Genomic DNA, 12,128 nt, shown 5'->3' on the forward strand with positions numbered 1-12,128 from the left:
ATTGTTCTTATTTGACTAAAATACCACTGAACGGTGAACGTAGTCTATGCTAAACCTTCCATTTCGGCACACTCCCACAGTCCCTCTATGGATAGAGGGACTGTGATTTCGGGCACCCTTTTCCAGCATTAATGTTCTCGAACACTCCTTTCTGCCATATGCTGTTGTAACAATATATCGAAATTAAACTCGAGTATTGACATTTTTGACATATTTGGTCCTTTTAATGCAAGTATAATAAATTATTTTTATTTCGATGATTAATGTTCACCGTAATTTTTTTCGTCAATTGTATGTTTTGTGTAATTTTATGTATTTTCTATGTTTTGCGGAGCCTGTAATCGGAATTTACTCCTGTTGGTCATCCGAATAACTAGATAAATAAATAAATAAAGCACTCTTGCCATGGATATATGGCTTGTGTTGGGTGCTTGTCGCTTTGTTTTCACTGTCCTTGAGTTTTTTTTCAGCCCAATGGTAGAATCCTCCGTGCAAAGAAAGATTTTGATGCGATTTTCTTTCAGCTTTATTCTACTCAATATAGAGATCAACGAACACGGTGCACCAGCTTACTCGTACGAGTATTAAAGTTTCATTTATTCCTCGGTGTGCTGGAACCAATAGAGTGACTCAACAAATTGTAATATTAATTTTGTTGACGTATTCTTGCGTAATCTGTCTGCTTTACCCCGTAATAAACTATATTAGTGGATGTGTTGATACGTTTGATAGAACGCTCCGCGGGGACAGATATTCGGATTCTCAAACTTAATTTTACAATTCTTTTCTGATATACCACTTGTGGGGGCTCATTTTAAAATCTTGGTGTAATAAAACTTTTAACGTGCTTAGTTTTTCGAAAATAGCAAATTTTATTTTTTTCTCCATAGAGTTAACACAGGGATGGCGGCCGTTTGGAATGCCAAACATCGGTAAATCTGAGTAAATTGTTTCTCTATAGTTCAAAAATTTGCGCGGTGACCCCAGATTTCGATTTAGATTTTTGATTTTGAAAGAGAATGATTGAAATATTCTTTGAAGAAAGTTTGAGCAAAAGTTTAAGTCTTTCACCTTCGAGGCGCATACCCCCTTAATGGTACATTTTCTCGTTCATTGCCCTAAATCACATTGGAATGGTTTGAGGTTTTAGATAGCACTCTTTTATTGTTATGAGCAAGCGAACCAAGGGATTAACATTTTTTATGCAAGCGATGAGGGGAAGGTCTGTATTTTCAACGCAATGCATCTGAATGAAAAAAATCATAAACTTTACAAGCTGACCGTGTTTTCGAGCTGAATACAACTTTTGCGACATGTTTAATGAAGCATGGTTACCACAGTAGTGCAGATCAAGGTGGGTATTTGTATTGGGGAATTATGACAAGATAAAGACACCGTTAGTCTCTACTTATGTTGATGACAAAGTAGTTATGATAATTCTGGAACCATAATTGTAACGGCAACATCTGGAAGATTCTGGAGAAAGTCGTACTTTATTAACGAGGAGGTTGACAATTTAATGTGATCTGCTTTATTTAAAAAAATAACACGAGTTCGACAGTGCACATTTTGAAGTATCTGAGTAAACACATTAAAAATCCTTGTAAACCTGAGTAATGTCTTCTGATTTTTTTTACGATAGTTTGATCATCGTGTTTTGAACGGAGTGTATTCATATAATTGCACATACTCAGTGTTGAAATACATTGTATTCCATCGATTATCAAAGTTCCATTTTTCTGATTAAAAGACAGTTTACGATGGGCAACCGAAGAAGGGGTTCATACAAATTGAAGTATTTTGTTTTGCTCTCGGTATAAACATATTGCAAGACAAAATTTGCTTTTTGATCCTTGGATTGCGATTGTACACAAGAGAAGACCAGAAACTGATATCGTGATTTTTTTGTGTTATCCATTCGAGAAGGTAGTTACCTGGTTGCCGAAATACAGCAACAAAGTGCGTGCCAAGAGGTTGTTGATAAAAATGTTGGCTCCATCGTTTTCGAAAACATCGTGATAGTAGAATAAATAACATTCACTGTCCTGGCAGCAATGCATCATTTATGTTACTTGACATGCGCATCTATGTTACCCCATGTTTCACCAATGACTCGATGAATAATTAATCTGGCCGATCAACTTTGGAACGTGTGGACTTGGTTAATCCATGTTTATCCGATCAGAATGGTACTACCATCACAGTTTTGATAAACGACTGCTTCCTCTGATATGATCCCTTGAGATATCGACGAGTCTACAACATCCTGTTTTGAGATGAAATGTGTAAGATACATGTAACTCCATTTGCAAACGAAAACATTACAAACAAACAAACAAACAAAAAAACAAACAAATAAAACGAGGCGGGCATCTTGCCCGAAAATAAATGACATTTATAATTACTGAGTATTAATTATTTTCAGAGGATATGCTGGAACAGTTACTAAACTATAATGGCGAAAACGTATTTTATTTGTTTCTTGGAACTCCTAGTAAGGCCGCGTTCAAAAAAAACTGGTGAGGGGGGGGGGGGGGCTGGAGGAATCACGATTGAAATCTTATTTTTTTCAGATCCCCCCCTCAATACCCTCAAAAATTTCAAGTCCCCCCCCTCAATACCCTCAAAAAATTTCAAGTCCCCCCCCCAAATTACCATATAGCCGCATATTTATTAGGAATGCACGCAGAGTAAAAAAAACATGTAATGTGTCGTTCTGCACGCAAATGTTCAACACTATCTCTTATCAGCAGGTTGTAGAGCCATATACCTAGGGCAAGTTCTTAAATTGATTCATTTTTAAATGCATCAGTGAACTTTTTGGATTTCTCAGTCTAAGCCGACTTGAGTTTATCCAACTCTGGCCAGTTCAATGGCACCAGCTGAAAAGCATACAAAATGACAATCATGAGAGAGTATGAAAATTGTGTATTCCTAGCTACGTTTAACCAAATGTGAAAAAATGAGCACAGTGACCTACCAAAATTTTTTTTTCAAAATTACAAGACATATACAACTTTATAGATGCCACTTATAAAATGTTTACAAAATTGACAATACTGGATTGGACGGTTAAAATATTCCATGAAATTAATGTTTTAATCTCAGAAACTTTGGGTGTAATAATGACAAATTTGATAAAAGATAAAGATTCCATTTAGTCACACATTTTTCCATTTAAATTAGAGTCTTTACTATTCAAAGTTTTACTTTTGTGTTATTGGTACAATGAGATGTGAAAATTTCATTCACTGCATAAACTTGAAATGAATGGTTTTATATATTGATTTTAAGTGATTTTAGAAAAACTGACTTTTCATCGTATATTTGTATAAGATCAATTATGGTGACCCCATCTTTTTTCTCTATATTTTATTGTTCTCATATGCCAGAATTCAAAAATCCATGGTAACTGTTAGTCCCCTAGTCTTCTATGTGTTGCTCTCTTGCTGGATCTTGTGTACAAGTAGATGTATGTTTCACTGTCAATTGAGTGTCCTATGACCGAAACTCTTTTTAAACTACATCAGAGTCAGAGCTACATGTATCACTCTCACTGCCAGTATGTAGTAGCCGGGCAGTAGTTGTATTAATTTTTATTTTGACAACATTTTTGTTCAGTTTATACAATTGTGTTCTTGTTCTATTCCCTACAGAATGTTGAGCTATCCAGTATTCAGCTTGCCAACACAGCCTACGTGTACCGTGCATTTGCATCATTCAATTATCACCAATATTTAGACAAACGGGCTTTGTTGACAAACTGAATATTGTGTTTTTCAGCATGCTGTAGAGAGACACCAAGAAACTGTGTTTGATACATTGCATAGAAATATTGAAAAATTATAAACAGTTGTAGCTCCTGCCCCATTACAAGACAAACTTGTTCTACGAAAATTTAATGGCATTCATACAGTTTTAGACTTTTTCGAGATTAAGACATAAAATATGACAAAACGGTTCTAGATTTTGTTAATTATTACTAACATTACAACCATTGGACGACATCAAAATGTTGGGAGTCACAATATTTTCAGGTCCCCCCCTATAGGCAGAGCAAAACTTTCAAGTCCCCCCCCTCGACTACCCCAAAATTTTCGAATCCCCCCTGAATTTCTCCAGCCCCCCCTCACCACACTTTTTTGAACGCGGCCTAAGTCTAATGAAATACTACTACTACTACTACTACTACTACTACTACTACTACTACTACTACTACTACAATATTGACAACCCTCGCTTTACTAATTATTTTGTACACATGTATTGCTTTACTTCGATTTTTTAAGTAAACATCAACGGCAGGGTGAATAAATGAAAGAATGAATAGATTGATTGATGGATGGGTGAACGAAAGAGTGCATGAATGAATTGAGGAAAGAATGGCTGAATGAATGGCTGAATGAATGGCTGAATGAATGAATGAATGAATGAATGAATATCTAGGGCAAAGACTTCGCCCGAGTGTTACTGCACAAAAACTTACCAGTGAGGGCCATTGCTCGGCTCAACTCATCCCGTAGAATCTTCAAAACTTCTTTAACTCCTTCTTCTCCCTGTTAATCAAGAAATGGCATGACAGACCGAGAATGACCTAGTTGCATATAAAATAATTACCATTTCCACTGCACCCCCCTTTAGATAATGAACATGTTGATAGACAACTTTACTAACGCTCGCATTGTGCTAACAAGTTCTTTGCCTACCCCAGGAACATGTCTGCATGCGGCATGTTGGCTTCATACACAAGTTTTTCAATTCTCTATATCAAAGGCATTAGGCAGGCTTTTCCTTACAAGCTGTGGTGCCTCTAGTTGTAACGTTTCACAATTTTCGCATAAGTTTTTATTGACTGTGTGACGATAGTTTCTTTCGTGAAAAATAGTCGAGATTCACTGTATGCGTGTAATGTGCCGTGTTAACGTAAATTATTAGTGTTGCTACACATATTCAACATAGCAGTGCTCATTGTAGACTGAAAGATCTGTTGCTCGAGGACCCCCCTACGCTCCCCTCCTCTTAGAGAGAGCGCCCTCCACCGACGGATCTTCCAGACTATGCTCAACTCTGTGCACTAGTATTGATAATCTGCCGGACATTTTAACGTACTCTTTGGAAGAGCACAAAAAAAACTGGTTGAAACGCCGGGGACAGGGGATCCCATAGAAAGGTGCACGCATGGTATGTGCCTGAAAGATTAACTTTTTAAGGAAAAAGCCCTAAACATGGGTAGTAGATTTTTCTTTGAAAAAAAGCCCTAAACATAGGTCGATTAAACTTAGAAAATGTCATCCTGCTTTCGTATAAAAGGCAGCTGATAGCGGACGATCTAGAAGTTCTGTCGTCGTCCTGGAAATTCAGACAGTGTTTTGTGAGATAGGCAGATGATAACGTGCAGGGTGGGGGATGCCCATGCTGTAAATGCAGAAATCGATGATGAGGAGTCCAGTATTGGACAGCAGATCGCAACTTACATGTATATTGTGTAACTTGAACATTTTCACAACAGATATATTGAAAAAAAAAAAAAACTAGTAATTCAGAGTGGTATAACTTACATTACAGGCTAATCCATAGAGGACCGGTCTTCCGATGAATACGGCCCTTGCACCTAAGGCCAAGGCTTTTAGCACATCAGTGCCAGTTCGTATACCGCCATCTACGTACACTTCCAGTTTGTCGCCGACTGCATCAACGATGTCTGACAGCAGGTCAATCTATCATTAAGAGGACAAACAGGGAACGCTCCCTCAAATGAGTCCGCTCGGGGGCACAATAAGTGGGTTGATTCAATGACACGACCAGAGTACCTTCCAGACCAAGGTCGTGACAGTTTTGTAGACGTGCAGAACAAAAGTATACAGATAAGCACAAGTCACTACTGTAGCATAGTCTGAGATTTAACTGTCATTGTGGAGCTCTGAAACACCTAAAGATACCGGATTGGGTTTTGCAGAGCCTCAAAACGGCTAAATTTTGCTAGAGTTAAAATATACTCGTTGGCTTAGTAAGATATTTGCCCCCCCCCCCAGGTGCGTGGAGTTGCCGTGACACGTACTTCTCTCAATGTATACTACACGACAACTCCACGCACGCACCTGTGTGTGAAACTTGTGATAGCGTACAATTGCAAGTGTAGGGCCAAACAGCGATACGACTGCATGATGGTAGTGGCAAATGGAAAACATGTCCAGTAGCAATGCTATAAATGTTCAGATGTATAGCCACAACGCTGACGATTTCATTTCAAATCTTACCGATGCTGGCGTACCATCCAAGTTTCTGCCGCCGTGATTGGAAACGATAATGCCGTCTATCCTTCGTTTGGCCGCTAACACAGCATCCTCTACTGAAGTGATCCCCTTAAGGATGATTGGTAGTTTTGTTATGCTTCTAAGCCACGCAATGTCCTTCCAATCAACGCTGGGGTCCGTGTATTTCACATCATTTGGTATGCCTTCTAAAGAGCGCAATTTCTTGTCCTGGTGAAACATCACATGAATATTTTGAAAATGTTAAATAAGTATCATGATATGACGGGTCACCATATCAACTTCCAATTTGAAACATATCGAAATATGCTCATTTTTTCTGGTAACAAAACACAGTTGTCCATAATTCAACAACTTATACCTAGATATATTAATTATATAATATTACTTTTATCCGATATTTGGTATAAAAGTTAATTTTAGTGTAAACATTGTATCCCTGTTGAGTGCAGTATAAAATATTATAACCACATGCTATTATATTATATATTTATTATAACCGCCACATGCTAATTCGGTGTTGCGATTTGCTGGATTACGTCACGTGACGAGAAAATAGATACGTCTAGGCACCCCCCTCTCCACTGACTCGACACAATTGACGTTTAAGGTTACTTGTCATTTCCCTAGAGAAAAAGTTCTTGATCAAATTTGGAAAAGTGCCTGTCACGTGACCGTAGTGTCATCTGCAGCTTTGAAACAATGGCGGGTGACTATAGAACGTGATTTGCGCCCGGGATGGTGCAACAATTTTTGAGTTATGAGCTCCACAAACTTGACTACAGACGGATGGAGAGACTGACTGACACACACAGATTGGCAGAGTGATGACATTGGCCCCTAGTATGCCTCCGGCACACGGGGGCCAAACAGAAAGTCGCCATCATACCTTGTGAACGAATTTCTCGAGATTTCCGACGCGGGAAATCGGAAGAATAGCATATCCACCGAGCCGCATCAACCGTCTCTTCACGCCTACAGCAGTACCATCCACTGTTACAACGATTGCTTTGAAGCCTGCCCTCTCAGTTCTTCCGACGAAATCTTCTACTGACTTACGATTTGGCCACAATGAAACAGACTGCCACTTGTTCGACAATGGCCGTTCGGCTTGGAGGTCTTCGAGTGAGTTATTCGACATATTACTCATAATCATGATCGTGTTCATCTCAGCGACAGCTGGAATGTTAAAAAGATCATGGGTGAAAGTGAGGTGGCACTTGATGAGTAGGGGACCCACTCTTCATTTCTGTGAATGACAGATATGGACCACTTGCCTTTTGTAGAGTCAAGGTTCCAGCTTTTCTCTCCACATTTCGAAACTTTGAGCAAAGTTTTTCTGTGTTGCATTTGGTGAGAGAGCCAGTAATTGTAAGTTTTGATTCATTTGCACTATTTTTTGTTTCCATGTCAACTACAATTTCCTGTTCTACTCCCCTCAACATATTGAGATACACAGTATTCAGATTGTCAATTCTGCCTGTACATGCATGGACTTTATTGTTATTGTTGACAACTGAATTCTGATCCAGACTAGAATGCACATGTAAGGCGGCGTTCACAAATAACGAGGGGGGGGGGAGGGAGCCTGGAGGAATCACGATTGAAATCTGATTTTTTGACCCCCCCCCCCTCAATACCCTAAAAAATTTTACCGTTACGGTTGGTCGAGCTAATAAACCCATCGATACAGACGATGGATTTTTGAACCCCGTCAAGTGGTTTAATTTGAGAACGAACAAACCCTGAACAATCGCCTTAAGCATAGGCCTACGGTCAGTGCTTTCTCGTGTTCAAAGGGATACAGTCGTCGGAACTGCGCTCAAAGGTCGCATGGGACCCATATGACCAATGTAAACACTGTATCCAAGGTACGATGGTGATTGATATAAAGTTGAAACATGTCTGTCATGATCTACATCGTTGCAGCCATGATGATGTGGTGCATCTATACATCGTGCACGAAATACATTATTTGTAAACAAGAAACTTGCACAGGCGCAGTTCCCACAACTGTTTCCCTTTAAAATTGGGTTAAATCAATCTTTCTACCACACATAATATACTCTAAACAATAACGATGATAAAAGGGAATGTTTTCATAAAACTGCCCGATGCCCAGCAATTTAGCGTAAATCGGTTTCAACTTAGGCGAATTAAAATCGTTATACCGGAAGTATTAGTCGTGGCAGAACGATCATTCCGCTAATAGATCATGTGTGGAAAGGTTTGACCTTGCCTCCTCAGAAGATAAATCAAGTCATGATCTTGACCTTGTAAACAATATAGATGATGATACATCAGCAACACTCTGGGCATGTCACCCAACTGCATAAACGATGACTTTTCATTTCTGAGTAGAAGAAGACCATTAGAAATTTGACCTACAAATATCAACTTGCACTCTGCTAGAATGGAGAAATCTGGAAATTTCTAAATCGAGAGAGCATTGACCTCGAACGTCCGCTTATCTACCTTTGCAGGTTGCAATTTCGGCCTCGGGATGCGCCATGCCATGAAAGGCCGTCGGCGATATGCATATCGGCATAGTGATCCTCTCGCCGAGAACAGTAGTCGCAATATCTATGGCTGAAACATCTCTCAATACCCGCGGTTTTAACCAATATCTATAAAATATGAAAAGACCATATGATATTTTGTTACTTTACCAAGTATTTCGAACACTTTCAATACATATACTAAAGTAAGGAGATTGATTCAGGCTGTGATACAGCCGGTTTTGGCGGGAAAGTAAAAAGTGTCTTTGAATTTGATTGGTTAGAGATGAATCACGTCAGAAAGAATTGGAACTATGTGTAAACACAGGACGTTTGGAAGGAACTGTCTATCTTCATTGTCAAGGAATTAAGAAGTAGCTATTTCTGCTAAACGTTTCCCAATAATATGATCAGAATTTTTCAAGCTTCCCCCCTATTATCATATAGCCGCATATTACAGGCTTTATCGACAAACTGAATATTGTGTGTTTCAGCGTGCTGTTGGGAGACAGCAAAAACTGTATTTGATATATTGCTTAAAAATTTTGAAAACATTATTGACAGTTGCTGCCTCTGTCCCGTTACTTGGCCTATGTTTTTTTTTACGAAATGCCATACATGTTTAGAATTTTTCGAGATAAAATCATGAACTGTGACAAAATTGTTCTATATTTTGTGTAATTATTACAGTACTAACATTAGAACAATTGGGTGACATTAAGGTGTTACTCATTTTTCATTGAATTACCTACCAAACCTTGGAAATGTAAAAAGTAAAAGGGATTGCCCGGAACCAAAACAATTTCAGCCCTCCCCCATGGGTAGAGCAAAACTTTCAAGTCCCCCCTCTACTATCCCAAAATTTTCGATTCCTCGCTGAATTCCTCTAGCCTCTTCACATTTTTTGAACGCAGCCTTAGATGTATTTCTTGCGCATGCCGTTTGGTTCTATAGTTAGAGAAGCTATAGCTATAGAGCAATGTGACGTGACCGGGGTTATGATGATATTGTCGGTCACTTGGTAGCGTGTCGGGGCCGGCAAGGCTGATATTCCGATGTTGAAGGGGTGTAAGGAAGAAATACATCTAAGTCTAGACGAGGAAGCAGAGCACGAACACATTGTCCCAGGCTTCCAAATCTTTTGTGAGTTTCAAGGTTATTAGAATACTTCTTTTTAAAGAAAACAAGGCTGAATTATTAGCAATTTCGCAATGCATACAGTTCCTTGTTGACCATCCCTACAAACTCTCCAATGGCAATCATCATCATCACGAGCGGTGACATGATAAAGTGAAAGGGGTCAAACTTAAGGTCATTACACATGTCCTTGATTAACCCAAAACACATTTTCCCCGTCATGAGTGTCGGTGTCACGTTGTTGACCGCACGTAATGCCATAAAATTATTCACCTGTTATACTGGAAGACAGGAAACATGGGCCGGCTATGTTTGCTTGTTAAATATTTAAACATCTATGCCATTGCTATCCTTACTGATATAATTTCAGGTGACGACGAATCGACTTTCATGAGAATAAGCTTAGTACAGAACCTATTCAAACGTCATGACAGTTTTGCGTGGATTACCTGCGGTACGCTTTTCTGTTTTCTCTGAGCGTGATTTCTTCGTCAGCCCCTGCGCTGTAGTATGCCCACACTGGTAACGGCAGTATTTCCTTGGCCCGTGCCTCGAAATCATCGAGACAAACCAACTGCCTACTATCCGCCATATTGTCTCTATACGTCAGAGTGAACAGTTTAGGGGTGGACCACTTGGTTTCTGGGAGGGCTTGCGTGTACTTGTATTCTGTTTATTTGCAAGACGTTTACAAATGCATTACTGCAAACTTTCTTAAACCTTAAAAAGCTAACTATACTTCAAGAGAGGGGGTCTTTTCCCTTTGAAAAACTCCGTTTAGCAATTTTCTATGAGGATTTTATAGAACAGCAAATTTCTTGGAATGCTTGATATCGATCTGAAAACTAAAGTTGAAACATCAAGCAATCAGAAAAGAAAAGCATCTTCTGCAGAATATCTTTTTGATGTTCTTAAAAGCTATAAGCTATCCTAAAATCAAAACAGATAATTTTGTCACAACCTACAAGTTGAAGTATCTGAGTGTGAACATCTTTAGGAACCAGCAAAGTGAATTTCCAAAAAAGTATTTTACTGCTACCCATGAAAAATAAAGCTATAGAATTATAGGAAACTTAAAGTGTCTCTGAATTCATCTCTGAGGGTTGTAACTTTGAAATAAAGTCAGTACGGTGATATGCATCTGCAAAGATAAACATAATGTAAAATAATTACATGTTAAAGGCAAGTAACTGTAATGTTCACTGATTTTGTTTCAATATTTTTGTTCGGTCTCACTACAGTTTGTTGTTTTACTCTCATTGTTGACATACCAAGAATTACAGTTATTGCATGTATCCACTGAATTGTTATTGTGACGTGCATGATTGGATTTTAGTCCGAACTGAGATCCATTTGTACATGTTATTAATGCACTTTATATGTATACCTGTTGTGTTCACATGGCTGAATACCAGGCATTTCAGTAAACTCTGGAGAGTATATAGAACAAGAAATAGAAGCTGAACATTTCAATACTAAAAATAAACAGCATTAGTTTTAGATACTGTCACTTTTAAGAACATTGTATTTTACAAAAACGGTGGTTGAATGTTTTGTTTTTTATTGAAAAATTTGCATTGACTCTACTGCACAAAAAAAATTGTTTCGACTGAACACGATTGGAACTAATTTTGGATGATTGGATGGTGAAGTATGTCGATCTTATCTACAAGTTTTATCTCATCTTCTTTTCTTTTTATATTACACACTTGTTTTTATGAGTAATTTGCGATATTGCAACATTCAGCTATATGGCACCTAACACTTTTGAGTAATTTGCAAAATATGACAATCCAATAATCCCAAATTAGTGCCAATCGTGTTCGAGGTAACCTTTGGAACACAAATTGCTTCAAGGATGGGTGACAAAAAATATTTCCATACCCATTTCCTCCAGCTCACCCCTTAATCAAATGGTTCAACCCTTACGCGGTAAGGTCAAGGTCACTTGTCGGTCAAACCTATTGATACAACACAGTGTAGGATACCAGTCATGTAAACAACCGTTTACTCCCAAATGGAAGGCCATATCTATCTGATATCACTAATACATGCAATTTCGTTTGCACCTGGTTTGTCCGTAGGACAAACAGACTCTAATCTAATTACCGTTTTTAGCTCACGTGTTCACACGTAGGCTAATTTCATAGCGATGTCTGTCTATCTGTCTGTCCGTGTGTGTGTGTGTGTGTGTGTGTGTGTGTGTGTGTGTGTGTGTTAG

The 12,128-nt window shown here is 38.6% G+C and overlaps 1 protein-coding gene across 2 annotated transcripts; it reads right to left on the reverse strand.

Moving 5' to 3' along the window:
- Positions 1-283: 283 nt before the first annotated feature.
- LOC139140695 (2-Hydroxyacid oxidase 2-like) lies at positions 284-11,314 on the reverse strand. 2 transcript variants are annotated; one of them, XM_070710076.1, is made up of 7 exons: positions 10,357-11,314; positions 8,748-8,899; positions 7,162-7,451; positions 6,258-6,482; positions 5,559-5,717; positions 4,487-4,556; positions 284-2,266 (listed from the first exon to the last, which is right to left on the reverse strand). In XM_070710076.1, exons 1-7 carry the CDS (start codon positions 10,497-10,499, stop codon positions 2,199-2,201), a joined length of 1,107 nt encoding a protein of 368 aa, XP_070566177.1. In that variant the 5' UTR covers positions 10,500-11,314; the 3' UTR covers positions 284-2,198. The 2 variants fall into 2 exon arrangements, with proteins under 2 accessions (XP_070566177.1, XP_070566178.1); XM_070710077.1 differs by lacking the exon at positions 8,748-8,899 and having other exon boundaries at positions 10,357-10,513.
- Between the last annotated feature and the right edge of the window lie 814 nt (positions 11,315-12,128).

The sequence above is a fragment of the Ptychodera flava genome, chromosome 9 (assembly GCF_041260155.1).
Source record: "Ptychodera flava strain L36383 chromosome 9, AS_Pfla_20210202, whole genome shotgun sequence".
NCBI classification, from domain to species: domain Eukaryota; kingdom Metazoa; phylum Hemichordata; class Enteropneusta; family Ptychoderidae; genus Ptychodera; species Ptychodera flava.

Excerpts from the sequence above, each read along its gene's own strand:
- LOC139140695 (XM_070710076.1), bottom strand. The coding sequence starts at position 10,499 with ATGGCGGATAGTAGGCAGTTGGTTTGTCTCGATGATTTCGAGGCACGG. Across the intron at positions 6,483-7,161 it reads TCGAGAAATTCGTTCACAAG|GACAAGAAATTGCGCTCTTT; the intron begins GTATGATGGCGA and ends ATGTTTCACCAG. Across the intron at positions 2,267-4,486 it reads CCGAGCAATGGCCCTCACTG|GATGTTGTAGACTCGTCGAT; the intron begins GTAAGTTTTTGT and ends ATCTCAAAACAG.